A 20,315-nucleotide genomic window follows, 5' to 3' on the forward strand; every position below is an offset into this window, starting at 1 on the left:
AATGTTCTCATTTTTGCATTCTTTGATGTGTTAAACGTAATTTCCCCTGGCACATTATTTTGACATTATGGTGTAGAGAGAGTGGCAGAATTTTTCTCAAACTGTAATTGATTATTCTGGTATTTCTTAGATTTTTTTTTCTCCATTCTTCATTGATACTAATTTTATTTGGCAGAAAGTGCTGTATAAAAGGTTCCTGTTAATCAGTCAAAGTCTTCATACATATCAGGTGTTTTTTTTTTTTTTTTCTTTTTTGGTATTTTGCCTTCCTATCATGATTCTTTGGCTTTGGTTGGTTTTTAACAGGATTACAAAACTGCAATCACATTTTGAATTATGATAACTTCTCTAAATATTTTGGTGGTCTGTGTGCTTGTGCAGGAATAAATCTCTGTAAATTTAAATTGCATGCTTTAAATGGTTAGGTGTTATTAATGCTTTAATTATACATATCTTTCTTGAAAAACCCTGAGCTCAACTAGAAAATAAGAGTAATAGCCACATGTCAAGATAATTAGTATTACTACACTTTCTGTAATTAAATTAAGTACAGTTTGTACTTTTTTCTCCTGTTAGGTTTCTCCTGCCTCTCCCTACCCCCAGGCAAGTGTTTCACTATCTTTTTTCCATTTCTTTGGACGCTGTTCCATTTCTTTCAGAAGAGGGACTGGTGGATTTATATGGGACATGGGTGGAAAGTTTTCAACATCAAAATCAGATTTTATGGGCAAGAATTTTCAAGGAAATGCTCTGTTCAGACAGGTCTGTTCACTCTCTGGGAGGTCACGAATGCAGCTGGTCCATTTGCTGACTGGGGATTACAGTCATGTAAACAGTGCAAACACTGTACAGAAGGATTCTTAAATCTCCTTCTGGCATCTGACAGCATCCAATCTGAGAGATGTATCCTCAGAGTCTTCCCTGAGGTCAGAATGTAGGGGAGTAGGTATTTTTGGATAACATCAAAGGAAGCAGTGATAAGGAGTGTTAGAGAATCATCCATGAAATGAATGAAATGAAACTTCCGGTGGATTCTGTAAGGTTTCAGTTCAGTCCCTGCTTTGAATTTGTGTCCAATTCAAAATATGTATTTTCTTGACTCTGTCCCATCCCTGTGTTTCAGCTCCTCTTTTTAGACCACTTTTCTCTGGATCTTTGGTTTGATTTTTAAAACTATTATCATAAAACTAGCTGTTGCTGGAGAATTCAGCTAATGGTTCTGTGGTTATAGTTAAGCCAGTTATTCAACATCTCTTTATTTACTCTCTTAGAGTAGACCAACTAGTTGATAAAATAATATAACCTGAAATGAAATAGCTAAGCATGGTTAAATACCTCATGCTGCTGCTGCTAAGTCACTTCAGTCGTGTCCGACTCTGTGCGACCACATAGATGGCAGCCCACCAGGTTACCCCCGTCCTTGGGATGCTCCAGGCAAGAACAGTGGAGTGAGCTGCCATTTCCTTCTCCAATGCATGAAAGTGAAAAGTGAAAGGGAAGTTGCTCAGTCGCGCCTGACTCTTCACGACCCCGTGGACTGCAGCCTACCAGGCTCCTCCGTCCATGGGATTTTCCAGGCAAGAGTACTGGAGTGGGTTGCCATTGCCTTCTCCAAGATACCTCATGATCATTATTAAAAATGTCATTGAGGAATAGAATTTAAGTAATCTATATACCCATCGATGTTATGTGTTTTATTTTTATTTTATGATTTCCACTTATTTAAAAAAACCCACAGTTATATTTTATGCACATTTTAACATCACTTTAAGATTGAGGACAGTTGTTGAGGGTTGGGGGTGGGGTGGGAGGTAATGTTTTCCAGCCAAGCAGAATGATTAGAATATCCTTGAGTGTAAGTTTGTTTAAATATAGCCTCTGAAGTGCAGTCATGTCCAGTGTGATTACTCTTCGTTTATTGATGCTAGCTTGATGTGGAATTCCTACTGAAACCAAATATTCTGCTGCAGATGTAACTTCTAAATCTCAAATATTGCTATGGAAGTGCAAACCTTTTGTCAGTTATTGACAGTGTTTAATAATATTAAAAACATAAAGTGGGAGGACATGATTTGTATAGAAGCAACCAAATTTACTCTTTTTCCTATTATCTTTGGATGTTATTTTCTAAGAAACTCATAGACTCATTACATATAAATTATATACATTCATCTTTGAATATGAAATGCTAAATATAAGTAGGAAACAGTAAAGTCTCATTTTTCAGTGTTGATGATTGCTGGATATATTAAGACAGAAATAAATTCCTCTTTCATTGTTTCTTAGAAATCATTTATTTCCCCTAATGCAGAGTTTAATGTAAGAGAAAATTTTAAACATATTTTGGATATTCACTAAATTCATAAACAGATGGCCTTATTTGAATTTTTGAATGAGTTTGTATTGATTACATTTTCATTATTATTGTCCTTGATGCATTTTAAACATCTACCCATCAAAATGTCACTACTGTATCTAGACGTTGTGTGCTCACAAAGAAATAGGCCACTGTTTTCAACATTTGAAATTGCTCATAAATTCCATCTGAATGTTGTAAATTATGTGTCCAGTGCACATACAATATGCTGACAGATGCTGAGTCTCCAAACAGATGAAGTTCTTTAATATATTTTTTCTTGACTAAGCATAGTTGATTGTTCTGAGGTTAAATAATATGAATTTGTATTTAATAATGTTAGCTGGTTTGGGGGATAATATTTCAAATAAATTCATTTCACTGCTTAAAATATTTCAGAGTTCCTACCACTTAATGTAAATTCTCTAATGCTGAATAATAGTTTTAATTCAACAAGAGAATTGATTAATTATTGAAAAAATGAAATCAACAGTGAATCTTTAAAATGAATGTTTGCTTTCTAAAGTGAATTATTCCTCATTTATCTCTTCTTTATATTCTGGTTTTAGCATCCTTGTGGTATGTATATTACTATACACTTTAACTCAGGATAAAATATAATAGCATTGCCTAAACATGTTTCGCTGTAGTAATGTGTGTGTATAAAATTATAATCAATACTAATTGGAGTTCAGTAAAGCATTTAAGGAGATTCTGTTTCTATTGTTTTCCAGTCTCTAAGTACTGTCCAACTCTTTGCAACCCCATGAACTGCAGCATGCCAGGCTACCCTGTCCTTCACTATCTCCTGGAGTTCGCACAAACTCATGTCCAATGAGTCAGTGATGCCATCCAACCATCTCCTCCTCTGTCTCCCCTTTCTCCTCCTGCCCTCAATCTTTTCCAGGATTAGGGTCTTTTCCAATGATTTGGCTCTTCGCATAAAGTGGTCAAGGTACTGGAACTTCAGCTTCAGCATCAGTCCTTTCAATGAATATTCAGGGATAATTTTGTTTAGGATTGCACGGTTTGATTTTCTTGCTGTCCAAGGGAATCTCAAGAGTCTTCTCCAGCACCACAGTTCAAAAACTTTAGTTCTTCAGCGCTCAGCCTTCTTTATGGTTCAGCTCTCGCATCCATACATAACTACTGGAAAGACTATAGCTTTAACTATACAGAACTGTGTTGGCAAAGTGACGTCTCTGCTTTTTAATACCCTGTTTAGGTATTAAAGTTAGGTTTGTCATAGCTTTTCTTCTAAGGAGCAAGCATCTTTTAATTTCGTAGCTGCAGTCACTATCCGAAGTGCTTTTGGAACCTAAGAAAATAAAATTTGTCAATATTTCCATATTTTCCCCAACTGTTTGCCATGAAGTGATGGGTCCAGATGCCATGATCCTGGTTTCTTGAAAGTTGAGTTTTAATCCATCTTTTTCACTCTCCTCTTTCACCTTCATGAAGAAGCTGTTTAGTGTTTCTTTATTTCTGCCATTAGAGTGGTATCATCTGCATATCTGCAGTTTTTTATATTTCTCCTGGCAATCTTGATTACAGCTTGTGATTCATCCAGCCTGGCGTTTCACATGATGTACTCGGCATATAGGTTAAATAAGTAGGGTGACAATATACAGCCTTGCCTTACAACTTTCCCAATTTCTAACTGGACCATTGTTCCATATCTATTTCTGTTACTTCTTGACATGTGGACAGGTTTCTCAGGAGAAAGGTAAAGTGGTCTGGTAGTCCCATCTCTTTAAGAATTTTCCAAGTTTGTTGTGATCCATACATTCAAAGGCTTTGGTGTAGTCAGTAAAGCAGAAGTAGAGGTTTTTCTGGAATTCCCTTGCTTTTTCTATGATCCAGCAGATATTGGCAATTTGATCTCTGGTTCCTCTGCCTTTCTAAATCCTACTTGTACATCTGGCAAGTTCTCAGTTCGCCTACTGCTGAAGCCTATCTTGAAGGATTTTCAGCATTAACTTGCTAGCATGTGAAATGAGTGCTGTTGTATGGTAGTTTGAGCATTCTTTGGCATTGCCTTTCTTTCGGATTGGAATGAAAACTGACCCTTTCCAGTCCTGTGGCCACTGCTGAGTTTTTCAAATTTGCTGACATATTGAGTGCAGCACTTTCACAGCATTGTTTTCTAGAGTTTCAAATAGCTCAGTGGGAATTCCATCACCTCCTCTAGCTTTATTCGTAGTATTGCTTCCTAAAGCCCACTTGACTTCACACCCCAGGATGTTTGGCTCTAGATGAGCCACAACACTATTGTGGTTATCCAGGTCATTTAGAACTTTTTTTGTGTAGTTCTTCTGTGTATTCTTGCCACCCCTTCTTAATCTCTTGTGCTTGTATTAGGTCCTTGCTGTTTCTGTCCTTTATTGTGCCTATCTTTGCATGAAATGTTCACTTGTTACCACCAATTATCTTGAGGAAATCTCTAGTCTTTCCTTTTCTACTGTTTTCTTCTGTTTCTTTGCATTGTTCACTTAGGAAGGTTTCTTATCTCCCCTTGCTATTCTCTGGGACTCTGCATTCAGTTTGGTATATCTTTCCCTTTCTCCTTTGCCTTTCACTTCCCTTCTTTTCTCAGGTATTTGTAAGACCTCCTCATGCAACCATTTTGCCTTCTTGAATTTCTGTTTCTTGGTGATACTTTTGGTTACCACCTCCTGTACAATGTTATGAACCTCCATCCACAGTTCTTCAGGTACCTTGTCTATCATATCTAATCCCTTGATCTCTTTGTCACCTCCACTGTATAATAATAAGAAATTTGATTTAGGTCATACCTAAATGAGCTTATGATTTCCCCTCCTTTATTCAATTTAAGCCTGAATTTTGCAATAAGGAGCTTATGATTTTAGCCACAGTCGGGTTCAGGTCTTGTCTTTGCTGACTGTTTCCAACTTCTCCATATTCAACATCAGAGAATGTAATCAATTTCATTTCAGTGTTGACCATCTGGTGATGTCCATATGTAGAGTCATCTCTTGTATTGTTGGAAAAAAGGATATTTGCTATGACCAGTGTGTTCTCTTCACAAAACTCTGTTAGACTTTGCCCTGCTTCATTTTGTACTCCAAGGCCAAACTTGCCTGTTATCCCAGGTATCTCTTGACTTTCTACATTTGTATTCCAATCCCCTATGATGAAAAGACCATGTTTTGTTTGTTTGTTTGGTTGGTTTTTGGTATTGTTATAGAAGATATTTCCCTGGTGGCTCTGGTGGTAAAGAATCTGCTTGCAATGTGGGAGACCTGGGTTCGATCCCTGGGGTGGAAAGATCCTCAGCAGGAGGGCATGGCAACCCACTCTAGTATTCTTGCCTGGAGAAACCCCATGGACAGAGGAGCCTGGCAGGCGACAGCCCATGAGGTTCCAAAGAGTCGGACACAACAGAGAGGCTAAGCAAGCACATATTAGGTCTTGTTGGTCTTCACAGAACCTTTCAGCTTCCTCGGCATCACTGGATGGGGCATAAGTTTGGATTACTGTTATTTTGAATGGTTTACCTTAGAAATGAACCGAGATCATTCTATTGTTCTTGAGATTGCACCCAAGTGAAACGGTAACCCACTCCAGTATTCTTGCCTGGAGAATCCCATGGACGGAGAAGCCTGGTAGGCTACAGTCCACGGGGTCTCAGAGTCGGACACGACTGAGCGACGGAACGGAACGGACTGCATTTTGGACTCTTTTGTTGACTATGAGGGCTACTCTATTTCTTCTCAGAGATTCTTACCCATGTAGTAGATATAATGGGCATCTGAATTAAATTCACCCATTCCTGTCCATGGTTCAGAGGTTAAAGCGTCTGCCTCCAATGTGGGAGACCCGGGTTCGATCCCTGGGTCGGGAAGATCCCCTGGAGAAGGAAATGGTAACCCACTCCAGTATTCTTGCCTGGAGAATCCCATGGACGGAGAAGCCTGGTAGGCTACAGTCCATGGGGTCGCAAAGAGTCGGACACGACTGAGCGACTGAACGGAATGGAACGGAAAATATTGGTGTTCACTCTTGCCATCTCCTGTGTTTCTGTACTAGGTAGTTTATCCTGCATCATTGTAGGTAAGAAGATCACTGAAAGTTTGTCTTCCATAATTGAGCCTTCATTGAAAATGTTATACCCCCAAACCAAAATAGATTATTTTTACCATTACCTTGAGGTTAAAATACCATATTGTCAAATCACTGCCATTTGTTTCCCATGCCTCAATGCCAGAAGAATTTTATATATCTTACTTATGATGTAACATCAATTCAGATATGTCAGCAATGAAAAGGGAACACCAGCAATAGCCACACCAGGATAAATGGCCTGAAACTGCCACTCTAGGCAGACCCAAACAAGTTTGCTATGTAATAGTTTTGGTTGCTTGTATAAAAATCTTAACTCTAACTGGCTTAAATGGTGTAAGTAATTTGATTAATCATGTTTTGAGAAGCCTAGAAATGGGATGAATTTATTGTATGGTTTGAGCTGGGGTCTGGCCCCGTTTTGCTGTCCTACTGTGTGTCTACTTCTGTGCATTGACTTTTCCATCAGACTGACTTCTAAAATGACCTTATTGGCTACAGCATTTCTAGACCTTACTTCTGTGCCCAACTTGGTCTAGTCCTCTACTGTTGAGGGAAAAAAAAAAAGCCACTGGATTTACTCTGATTGGCCCATTAGAGCTAATCCATGGAACAAGGGAAATTAGCGTATGTTGATTTTCCAAGCGTACTTCTGGGTAGAGTCAGTCCAGGACTACTTCACCGTGGTGGTGTTGGGGGTTCTGGGAAGATGCTCACTTGTAAACTTTTCGTCATTGCACATGGAAGGTTTGCTCTGAACTTCTGAACTGGGTCCCCGTTTCTTACCATTGCTCATAGTTAGGTAGGATGGTAATGGCTGAATTCATTTACTTCTTATTAGATACAAAATAATTCAAACACTTATATGCACTGCTGCTGCTGCTAAATCGCTTCAGTTGTGTCCGACTCTGTGCGACCCCATAGACGGTAGCTGTGTAAAATAACTAAGGATAACCTACTGTATAGTACAGGTAACTGTACTCAGTGCTCTGTGGTGACCTGAATGGGAAAGAAATACAAAACAGAGGGGATTTATGTATACAGGTAGGTGGTTCACTTTGCTGTGCAGCAGAAACTAACACAACATTGTAAAGCAACTATATTCCAATAAAAATTAATTTTAAAAGATAGTGTCAGGTCAAAGAAACTGCATGATTTCTACAAAGTTATCGTTTTTTCCATCTTCTGCAGTCAACCTGAATAGCCGATTCAGCTGATTCAGGCAATTGGGAATTCGCATTCACTGTTGAGAAATTACTGCTTCTTGCTTCATTAGTTTGGTCTTTGTGAAATTGGATTCCTCGTATATACTGACCAATTTTGCATTATCTTTCATAGCAATCTCCTGTTCACTAATATCAGAAAATCTGGACAGTTGATAAAAAGTTTTCTTTCTCACTCTGTTTGAATTAGATAGAATATGATGGACAAAATGTCTATTTTACATACATATTGATTTATAATTATCAAGGTGGTTAGTTTATACAAGTATCATTTCATTTGAACTTTAAAACAGTCTCTGATTATTGCTCGTTTACAAAAATTAAAACCTGATATGAATTATCTTGTCTAAGATAACAGATTTTTACCATCAAGTGATTCATAGTTCAGAGTTAATAAAAATAATAATACATGTGGTATTCTCAGTGTGGTAAAATTATGAAGATGCTTTATTTAAAAATGAGTATATTAAGACAATGGAAAATCTCAGTAATGAGTAATATAAATCGTGTCACCTGGAGCTGAAGTATATGTGTAGGTAATAATAGATGAACTTTGAATAAAATATGAATTAAGGGACTTGAGGAATATACATTGTAAAAGTTTATTATGTTTACATGTATTGCCTCTGGAAACTTAGGAGTGAAGGATGAAATATTAAAATATTGAATTTTTTTGCCATGAGCTAGGAAATAGTTTTTCTTTATGTTAGCAATATGTACCATGTGGTGCCATGTTCTGGGCAAAAAGCTAGATACTGGTTACAGACTTCAGAATCAGTTCTGTCTAGGTTTTTCTGTCTCACTGGAAGCTCAGAGTAGAGCTGGAGAGAAAGGAAGGTCAGCCCACAGAGAATGGTTAAAATATGCTGACCTACACAGAGAACAGACTTATGGTATTGCCCAAGGGGAGGAGGTGCAAGAGGGATGGATTGGGAGTTTGGGATTAGCCAATGCAACTATTATATATAGAGAATGGATAAACATCAAGGTCCTACTGCATAGCACAGGGCACTATATTCAGTGTCCTGAGGTAAACTGTAATGGAAAAGAATGTAAAAAAAAAATGTGTGTGTGTATGTGTGTATAACTGAATCACTTTGCTGTACAACTCAAATTGACACAACACTGTAAAACAACTTCACTTGAATAAAATAACTTTTATAAGATGAGGCCCAAAAGGAGTGTACAAAGGGAATTCAGGATTACATTCTGTCTGAAGTGGGATTTGATAATTGAATATATGCTTACTAGAATTTCTAGTTGAGGAATGATATTAAATTACAGTCTTTTAAGTTGTCACATTAAGAGTACAAAGCTTCACCTTGTTCTTACATCCCAAGCCCTTGGTGCAGTGCATGAAGCAAAATAGGTTCTCAGTATATGATTTTTGACTATTCATTCCCTTGAGGAATAAATGATTATCTTCTGGAATAGATTCAAGAACCACAATTGTTTGTATTTAAAATAATTGCATTTGTTTTTATGGCGTACTTAATATAGTAATCTCTTATTTTTCCCTAGTGCACCCTTATTCTCATACATAATTCATGAATAGTTTGAGGTATTGTTGTTCAGTCACTAAGTCTTGTCTGATTCTTTGTGACCCCATAGACTGTGACCCCATGCCAGGCTTCCCTGTCCTTCACGATCTCCTGGAGTCAGCTCAAACTTATGTCCATTGAGTCAGTGATGCCACCCAACCATCTCATCCTCTGTTGCCCTCTTCTCCTGCCCTCAGTCTTTCCCAGCTTTAGGATTTTTACAGTGAGTTGGGTTTTCGCATCAAGTGGCCAAAGTATTGGAGCTTCAGCTTCAGTATGAGTTCTTCTAATGAATATTCAGGATTGATTTCCTTTATGACTGATTTGATCTCCTTTCCATCCAAGAGACTCTCAAGAGTCCTCCAGTGACACAATTCTGAAGCATCAATTTTCCAGCTCTCAGCTTTCTTTATAATCCATCTCTCATATCCATACATAAACTGGAAAAACAAAGCCTTGACTAGACGTACCTTTGTTGACAAAGTAATGTCTCTGCTTTTTAATATGCTGTCTAGGTTGGTCATAACTTTACTGCCAAAGAGTAAGCATTTTTTAATTTCATGGCTGCAGTCACCATCTGCAGTGATTTTGGAACCCAAGAAAATAAAGTCTGCCACTGTTTCCTCTGTTTCCCCATCTATTTGCATGAAGTGATGGGCCCACATACCATGATCTTAGTTTTCTGAATGTTGAACTTTAAGCCAACTTTTTCACTCTCCTCTTTTACTTTCATCATAGGCTCTTTAGTTCTTCTTCACTTTCTGCCCTCAGGGTGGTGTTACCTGCATATCTGAGGTTATTGATATTTCTCCCGGCAATCCTGATTCCAGCTTGTGCTTCATCCAGCTCAGCATTTCTCATGATGTACTCTTCATAGAAGTTAAACAAGCAGCTTAACAATATACAGCCTTGATGTACTCCTTTCCCAGTTTTGAACCAGTCCATTTTTCCATGTCTAGTTCTAACTGTTGCTTCTTGACCTGCATACAGATTTCTCAGGAGGCAGGTAAGGTAGTCTATATTCCCATCTCTTTAAGAATTGTCCACAGTTTGTTGTGAGCCACATGGTCAAAGGCTTTAGTGTAGTCAATGAATTTCTGGAATTCCTTTGCTTTTTCTATGATCCAGTAGATGTTGGCAATCTGCATTCTGGTTCCTCTAATTTTTCTATATCCAGCTTGTACATCTGGAATTTCTCAGTTCACCTACCAGTGAAGCCTAGCTTGAAGGATTTGAGCATTAACTTGCTAACTTGTGAACTGAGAGTGTTTGTATTGTGGTTTGAACATTATTTTTCATTGCCTTTCTTTGGGATTCGAATGAAAACTGACCTTTCCCAGTCCTGTAGCCACTGCTTAATTTTCCAAATTTGCTGACATATTGAGTACAGCATTCTGACAGCATCATCTTTTAGGATTTGAAATAGCTCAGCTGGAACTCCATCACATTCTTTAACTTTGTTTGTCACAGTGCCATGCCTTCCTCCAGGGCATCTTCCCAACCCAGAGTTCCAACCCAGGTCTCCCGCATTGCAGGCAGGTTCTTTACCATCTGAACCACAAGGGAAGCCCAAGAATACTGGAGTGGATAGCCTATCCCTTCTCCAAGGCTTCTTCCCGACCCCAGAATCGAACCAGGGTCTCCTAATTACACGCAGATAAGCTACAAGGGAAGCCCATAATGCTTTTTTTTTTAAATTTTATTTTTTTTACAAATTTTATTAAAAAAGCACAAATGCAAAGAAATGAACAGAGGAAAATTTATACGTCGAACCTGGACTGGTCACTTATGATAATATACATGCTACAATTCCATTCTCCCCAATCATTCCACCTTCACCCTCTCCCACAGAGTCCCAAAGACTGTTCTAAATGCCTATGTCTCTTTTGCAGTCTCTTATACAGGGTTCAGGTTACCATTTTTCTAAATTCCATATATATGCGTTAATATACAGTATTGATGTTCTTCTTTCTGGCTTACTTCACTCTGTATAATTGGCTCCAATTTCATCCACCTCATTAAAACTGATTCAAATGCATTCTTTTTGATGGCTGAGAAATACTCCATTGTGTATATGTACCAAAGCTTTCTTATCCATTCATCTGCAGATGGACATCTAGGTTGCTTCCATGTCCTGGCTATTATAAACAGTGCTGCAATGAACATTGGAGTACATGTGTCTCTTTCAATTCTGGTTTCCTCGGTGTGTATGCCCAGGAGTGTGATCGCTGGATCATATGGCAGTTCTATTTCCAGTTTTCTGAGGAATCTCCACACTGTTCTCCATAGTGGCTGTACTAGTTTGCATTCCCACCAACAGTGTAAGAGGGTTCCCTTCTCTCCACACCCTCTCCAGCATTTATTGCATGTAGACTTTTGGATAGCAGCCATTCTGACTGGTGTGAAATGGTATCTCATTGTGGTTTTGATTTGCATTTCTCTGATGATGAGGGATGTTGAGCATTTTTTCATGTGTTTGTTAGCCATCTTTATGTCTTCTTTGGAGAAATGTCTGTTTAGTTCTTTGGCCCATTTTTTGATTGGGTCACTTAGTTTTCTGGAATTAAGCTGCAGGAGCTGCTTGTATAATTTGGAGATTAATCCTTTATCAGTTGCTTCATTTGCTATTATTATTTTTTAAGACCCACTTGACTTTGCATTTCAAGATGTCTGGCTCTAGGTGAGTGATCACACCATTGTGGTTATCTGGATCATTATGATCTTTTTTGTATAGTTCTTGTGTGTATTCTTGTCACCCCTTCTTAATCTCTTCTGCTTCTGTTAGGTCCTTGCCATTTCTGGCCTTTGTCGTGCTCATCTTTGCCTGAAATATTCCCTTGGTGTCTCCAGTTTTCCTGACGAGATCTCTGTTCTCTCCCATTCTGTGGATTTTTCCTTGATTTCTTTGCATTGTCCACTTAAGAAGGCTTTCTTGTCTCTCCTTGCTCTTCTCTGGAACTCTGCATCCAGTTGTGTGTGTCTTTCCCTATCTCCTGTGCCTTTCGTTTTTCTTCTTTTCTCAAAGAAGAAAAGCCTTCTTTTCTTTGTAAAGCCTCCAAAGATAACCACTTGGACTTCTTGCATTTCTTTTTCTTTGTGATGGTTTTAGTCACCACTTCCTATACAAATTATGAACTTCCATCCATCGTTCTTCATGCACTCTATCTACCAGATCTAATCCCTTGAATCTGTTTGTCACATCCACTGTATAATCATGACAGATTTGAGTTAGGTCATATCTGAACAGTCTAGTTGTTTTCCCTACTTTCTTTGAGTTAAGCCTGAATTCTGCAAAAGGAGCTGATGATCTGAACCAAAATCAGCTCCAGATCTTGTTTTTGATGACTGTATAGAACTTCTCCATCTTCAGCTAAAAAGAATATAGTCTGATTTTGGTGTTTACTATCTGGTGATGTCCACATATAGAGTCATCTCTAGTGCTGTTGAAAGATGGTGTTGGCTATGAGCAATGTGTTCTTTTGGCCAAACTCTGTTAGCTTTTGCCCTGTTTCATTTTGTACTACAACACCAAACTTTCTTGTTACCCCTGGTATCTCTTGACTTATTTTTGCATTCCAATCTGCTATGATGAAATTTTTTTCCTAGTAAGCATTTGTTCTTTTATGTAATTTATGAATAGTTTGAGGTTGACTGCACTAACTTCTGATTGTGTTTCTTTTATTTGCTATTGTTTTGTAGTATGTAAATGGTAGATTGAGTCATGACAAAATAAAAACATGAGTCCTATTTTTCTGTCTAGCATATTATTATATTTTTATGCTAATAATCAGAATTTAGAATATTAAGCATGAAAAACTCCTGTATAGTTTGTAATTTATAGAGAGAGATTTATTTGCACTGTGGAGTTCAGCTATACCATCTCTCTACAGAATCAAGAAAGATTAATTGAGATAACTCTGGATTTTTCAGGCAAAAAGGTGCCATTTATGGAGCCAGTGAAACAAGTCATACACGCATATGTATGCATATGTATATATGTGTCATATAATTTTAACTAACTTTTTTTAAAGTAAGATTTGTTGATTAAAGCTTAAATAGATTGAAAATGGAAACAGGCTTATGAAAACTAGCAAGGTTAAAATAAACATTTGTCACAATAAAAAAAATAGTGAATAGAGCAAAACACAAATAAGACATTGACTGTGTTTATGTTCAAGGAAAGATTTGGAAATAGATGCAGCTATTACAGAAATGCCTTTTCCGACCCAATTTGAAAATAACATATTTAGAAATAAACACATCAAAAATCATATAAGACACCTGTGAAATCTACCACTTTACAAGGACCCTTTCCTATACAGCCTTGCCTATGTTAACAGGATCCCAAGTTCTGCCAAACTTTAAACCAAGGTTGAAGACCCTTCTGTTTACTTCCTTCTGAATCCTCCAGGACTTTTCTGCTACAGTCAACTCAAAACATTAGCATGGAAAAGGACATGGATGGTTTCTCTTTCTTTATGGATCATATCTTGTCCACAAACTTCTTTTTTGATGTTATCTTTTTAATTAATACAACCTTTTCAAGTATTACATTTTTATTACTTTCCATGATTTTCTTATTCCTATCTGCTTTCATTCATAATGAATATACCTTTAAAGGAATGTTTAATATTAACATTAAACATTATTAAATTAAATAAGTTAACATTAAAATCAAAGTAGTTTTATACTACTTGCCATATTCACAGGTAATTCCTTTAAAGGTATATTCATTATGAATGAAAGCAGATAGGCATCACTGATTCTACAGACATGAGTTTGAGTGAACTCTGGAAGTTGGTGATGGACAGGGAGGCCTGGCGTGCTGTGATTCATGGGGTCGCAAAGAGTCGGACATGACTGAGCAACTGAACTGAACTGAACTGAATGTTAATATACAAATGTGTAATTATTTTTTACAAATTAATTTATTTAATTTTTGGCTGTGCAGGGTCTTGGTTGCTGTGCTGGCTTTCTCCAGTTGCAGTGAGCAGGGGCTCCTCTCTAGCTGAGGTGTGCAGGCTTCTCATTGTAACTTCTTTTGTTGCAGAGCATGGGGTCTAGGGGGCAGGTCAGTAGTTTTGTGGCGCACAGGCTTAGTCGCCCTGTGGGATGTGGAATCTTCCTGGACCAGGGATCCAACCTATGTCCCCCACCTTGGCAGATGGCTTCTTAACCACTGAACCACAAGGGAAATCCCTGTAAAAAATCCCTGTGTTTTTACAATAATTACATCATTACATCAATCCCTGTAATGATTCTTTATAACTGAATTGATGACCAAACTGTATGGTTTGTGGGATATTAGTTCCCCAACCAGGGACTGAATCCGGGCTCATGATAGTGAAGGTGCCAAGTCCTAACCACTGGACCGCCAGGAAGTTCTCTTTGTAATTGTATTATAAGTGAACATATATAGTCAACAATTTTACAGTATTTACATGATTAATCTCCTTTCTTGTCCTTTTTAAATTTTTATTTCATGTTAGTTTTCAGTACTCCTACCTCAAGGTAGATTGGGCAGGATAATAGGAAGAGGTGTTAATTTTAAATTTTAAAATTTACTGTCTGTAAGTATTTTCATGCTAATCCTATCTGGATAAACACGCCTTATTCTTGTTTAGGATGCATTGAAGTAGAGTGTTGCAAATACTTTTATGATTTGCCACCAAACATTTGTTTCATTTCTTTGGTACTTTCTTTGAATATCCTGCTTATTGTTTAGGAAAAGCAAATGTTCAATAAAGTAGTCACAAAATATGTACTTGTCTCAACCCTCATATCCTAGTAAAGGTCTATGTTTGGAAAGATCATTTTTAAACAACTGAACTACGAATGCAGTCTTATTTTGGTGGATCCTAAATGTTGTTTCTTTTTTTTCTTTTTGATTATAGGCCTACTTGTTTGAGATTTACATAAACTGTTGACAGTCATGTGCAAATCATATGTATTTGGTGGCAAACCTCACTGCATTCCAAGATGATTTGGGGGGAGCAGCAATTTAACTTAAAAGGAAATTTACAATTCTTTTTACCACAAATAAGGTCTAGATTTTCAGCCTTTAAATTATGCTTAATTATAGTTTAATGAAATTGTGAACTATAAAGGAAAAAAGACGTAAACATAATTTAATTATATACATTTTAGCTATGGGCTTTTTTGACTGCAGATATAAAAATAGAATTCAGATCTTTCAGTATCCACCTAGTTTTCTAGATTGCATATGAAAGCATTAACACAGCTTTATTTGTAAAGAGTGTCTCAGATGACATAAAGCACATTTTCTGAGACAGAATGGGGCAAATAATAAATTTTAATAAATCTGATTGGAAAAAATTAATTCATTAAAAAAAATTAGTTGCCAAAATGAGAAGGCCTCTTGATATAAATTAATCCACCTCCAAAATATGTATGCTATTGTATTAAAATTTCAGAGTGGGGAAGATATCTCTTTTAAGAGAAATCTTTGAAAAAGAGGATGTATTAATTTAATTTTAATAGTAAATTGTCATTGATTTATTAAAAAATTAGTCAGTATAGAGAATTCAGCCAACTTGATAGATCCTTCTGTGTTTTTACAATAATTACTTGTGCTAAATTATGTGCATAGAAGAGGTATTGATTATTTCATATATGTTAATATAACTAATGGCCAATCCAAGCATTATCCCTCCAATAAGACAACATGTTTCTGCACAAATTATAAGTAATAATTAAATTTTACAATTTAAAAATTCCGTGGAATTTAAAGGCATATTTACATAATATGATGGATGATATTCCCCATCACATGCACTGTATATATTCGAAGGAAATCATATTTGTCTTTATCTTGTCTTTGTAAGGTTGAAACGGCCCAATGATATGAAATAAAAGAACTCAGACACCAAATAGATAATGTAACAGGCTTTACTGGCTAGGCGCCCTGGGTTGAGATCCCAAGACCCAACAGAGCGAGGTCGAGGAAGTCCCGCCCGGAACAAAGGCAGAGAGAAACTTATATAACTTTAGGCAAGATTTGGAGTGGTGGTCTCTCATAGCTTCAGTTAGTCCAGGTGTCAAGACCGGGTTGGTCACTCTGGAGGTCTAGGAGAGAGGGTTGATTTCTGTCCAGAGCTGTTGCGTCAGAGACGCTTCAGCGGTTTGGCGGGACTTTTTCCCCCAGCGGGAAATGAAGAGAAGAAGAAGAAGCCAAGATGGCCACCAGGGAGGAGAAGCCAAGATGGCCACCGAGGTCCGACCTTACAGTCTTCAGTTCAGTTCAGTCGCTCAGTCGTGTCCGACTCTTTGCGACCCCATGAATCACAGCACGCCAGGCCTCCCTGTCCATCACCAACTCCCGGAGTTCATTCAAACTCATGTCCACAGAGTCGGTGATGCCATCCAGCCATCTCATTCTCTGTCGTCCCCGTCTCCTCCCGCCCCCAATCCCTCCCAGCATCAGACTCTTTTCCAGTGAGTCAACTCGTCGCATGAGGTAGCCAAAGTATTGGAGTTTCAGCTTTAGCATCAGTCCTTCCAATGTCTTAGACAATATAAAATCAGCTTTAGCAGAAGCATTGTTGAAACAGCTGGGTTTTAAAAGAATGAAAAAGCTGCTTTACGAACCATAACTACAACTTGTTAAAATCATGTGAGGTATTTTAACTAGAAAACAGGTATCCTAATAAATAACCCTTAACATTGTCTTTTGAATTCTGGAAGTTTCTTAGAGTGTATTATTTAGTTGCATTTTATCAGTTGAAATACGTATTTTGAGTTACATAACTACTAAATGACAAGTTGCCACAATTACTGTAATTGCCATTGAGAAACAGGGGCAAAGAGACATACTTGCAACCAAAATAGCTTTGTGCACAGTAGATGTGTTAGTCATCTACTGTTATGTAAGAAATCCGCAGAAACCTGCAATTTTTGCAAAACTTCCCTGGTTTGCTTTCAGGTGTGAAGCTCAGAAATTCAGGCCTGGGAGACTGGGCTTTCTCTCTGAGTTTTTACAAGACAAAAACCAAGGCATCAGACAGACCCGATTTCCTTTCTGGAAAATGGTAGGGACACTGCCTTGGATTCATCCAGGTCTATTGAGGCTTCAGGATGGAGCCCCCTCTTACTCAGTACCCCTCAGCTGCCCACATCCCGAGCATGCAACCTCCTCTCTTTCCAAGGCTGGCAGCACAGAACTCCCCCTGCAGTCTCTTTCATACTTTGAATTTCTTAAGATGGGGAAGCGCCCAGCTTCTGTTTAGGGCTTGTTCTGTTTAGGTTCAGCTCCCTCTATAATCTAATTTCTGATCAATTCAGAGTTAACTGAGCTGATCATGGGAGTAATGCTCCATCCTTTTCACAGTTTCTAGTTGAAATCAAGGCAGGGACTCATGCACATATGAGAGATACAGGGTGGCGGGGGGATCACCTTAGTGTCCGCCTTCCAGAGCGAGGAGCAAGGTCATTTTGTGAAATCGTGGGCAGAGTGAATGAAGTTTAAATACTGAAGAGGCGGTTGGGCACTGGAAGTCCATTCCATTGGTTAAAAGGGAATTAAGATTAGTAGATACACAAAACTGTGTTTAAAGAGATAAACAGCAAGGACCTACACCATAGCACAGGGAGCTGTATTCTGTATCTGGTAATTACCCATAGTGGAAAAGAATATGTAACTGAATCACTTTGCTGTATACCTGAAACTAGAAACTAACACACTACTGTAAATTGATTATATTGCAGTTTATAAAAAAGAGAGAATTACGGTTTGGAAGTGAAAGAATTGAAGAGGAAAAGGCAGAAAACTATAATAGAAAGAATAAAAGAAGAGAGAAAAAAAATAATTTAGTATAAAATGTCATATGACCTAAAAGGCCTTAGATAAATCTGTATTGCAAAGTTTGATGAAATATATCTAAAACAAGTCAATAAAATGAGGAATTTTTCATATTTCCACAAGCAACTGAATGTATGTTGAGCCTGGAAATTGGGAGAAGGACAAATAAAGGGAAAATGGTGCTTATAAAGTAATGATATTCTTCTCTCTGTATAATACCATAAATACAAAATTCAGTCTTATGAAGCATATCTCTTAGTCATGACAACAATTGAGGTATTGGTATAATTTAAAATTACTGTCCTGATATTATGAGTATATCAAAGTTGAAAAAAAAAGTGTCAGGTATTGTGCCATGCACATTACTTTGTGTTCATAGTCCAGTTCAAGCCTTTTAAATTGTTTTAGAAATTGAATTAAAGATTGTTTTAAAGATTTTCGTGTTTTTTTGTGTTTTTTTTTTTTTTTTGCTTTGTTTTGTTTTTACTGGGATTTAGCAAACTTAATGGATTGGATCTTCATGACCTGAAAGGGAACAATATCTTACTTCTTTGATTTTGTTTTTGTAAATAAACAGCTGCTCATTTCCCAAATATCAGTCATGTGTTTCCCCTCAATATCAACTCTTAAATGAGTGGATGTAAGAACAATTTTGTCTCTATGCACTTGTGTATAGAATAGATAACCAACAAGGGCCTATGATATAGCAGAGTTAACTGTATTCAATACTTTATAATAAAAAAGAATCTGAAAATATGTATATACATACATATATAGCAGAATCACTTTCTTATACACCTGAAACTTTGTAAATCAACTCTTTCAATTTAAAAAAAGGAACAATTTTTTCTTAACAATACTGATTTTCCTCACCCCTCATTTCTCCCCAACAATCTAATCAGAAGTAAGAGATATTATTAACAATGTATTTTGGTGTTTCACGATGTAAAATGTTTCCATGCCTAATAAACTTGGAAACTATTTTATACTGTATTTGCCTCTTAGAAATTTAAAACTTAGGTTAGCTTTTTAAAGTCATTGATGCAATGTTTCTTATAATTTCTTATCTTTGTAGACTGCTGATAATTCCCATACAAGATATTGACATGACTGCTTTGACCTCATTTCTTTTTTCAAGGTCATTTAAGGGTTGAGATCATTTAGTAATTAAAGTTCATGGGAAACTTTGGACTTGTATCGGATACCTTTTTTTCTGAAGTTATTTTGAAACCCATAATTTTGAAATCTGTTCTAAGTGTGTGTCTATGCTTCTGGTTTTACTTTTAGGTGTACAAGATCCCCAGCATGAGAGAATTATTACTGTGTCTACTAATGGAAGTATTCACAGCCCAAGGTTTCCTCATACTTATCCAAGAAATATGGACTTGGTATGGAGATTAGTAGCAGTAGAAGAAAATGTGTGGATACAGCTCACATTTGATGAGAGATTTGGGCTTGAAGACCCAGAAGATGACATATGCAAGTAAGTTATCATACTTGAAATTCCAACAAAGTAACAACTGTTACAGTCTTTTAAGATACTTCATTTTGAGGGTGTGATTTTTAAATGCCATCTTTTGTCCTCTTATATTTTTCTGATCATCCAAGAAATTTACATCCTTGTTTAAGCTGTTTCCATCTACTTCTGAAAATAATTTGAGGTAATGTATGGCAAAAAAATACATATAGAGTAAAGCAATTTAAAACATAGAATAGAGTAAAAAACCAAATAAAGGAATGTAACTTGTACCAGAGTTACGTGCCCAAAATTTTACATTTAAGCTTTCTCATAACCAAATCAATAAATACAGTAAGCTATTAAAAGAAAGAATAGTATACATGGATATGTATTACCCATAGCATCCAGTATCTACAGGGACACACAGATACACACACACACACACAGGACTCAAGTTTGCATATCCTAAGAAAGAAATACAATTCTGAAAGCAGAATTAGAAATTTAGATTTGCAATATAGTTCACTAGGTAGACATTTATCATAGTTCTCCTAGAAACTTTCATGAACTAAAGTCAGCTGGAATATTTCACCCATGCAAAAGACCACCTACCGTATGTCATACAAATATTACTCTTTAAATCCTATGTGAATACACTGTCAAGGTTGGGTGGTCTTATGGAAGATTTTTCACTTCATTGGCATTTGTATATCATGAAAATATTTTACTTGAGCTTCTTCGTGAGGGTCTTTATTTTCCCTTTGATATACAAGTTAAAAGAGAATTTTCGTTTTATGGTATATTGCAGATAAATATTTCAATACAGATAAAATAA

The 20,315-nt window shown here is 37.0% G+C and overlaps 1 protein-coding gene across 2 annotated transcripts in view; it reads left to right on the forward strand.

Annotated features, from left to right (window-relative positions):
• Positions 1-20,315, forward strand: part of PDGFC (platelet derived growth factor C) — a 252,513-nt gene that overhangs the window by 125,928 nt on the left and 106,270 nt on the right. For both annotated transcript variants that reach the window (XM_055405692.2, XM_055405691.2), the window contains exon 2: positions 19,309-19,504. In XM_055405692.2, coding sequence (XP_055261667.2) covers positions 19,309-19,504 — 196 coding nt within the window. The remainder of the gene's footprint in view (positions 1-19,308; positions 19,505-20,315) is intronic.

This window comes from Moschus berezovskii, chromosome 19, assembly GCF_049115385.1.
Source record: "Moschus berezovskii isolate FMDL1 chromosome 19, NW_MosBer_1.0, whole genome shotgun sequence".
Lineage (NCBI taxonomy): Eukaryota > Metazoa > Chordata > Mammalia > Artiodactyla > Moschidae > Moschus > Moschus berezovskii.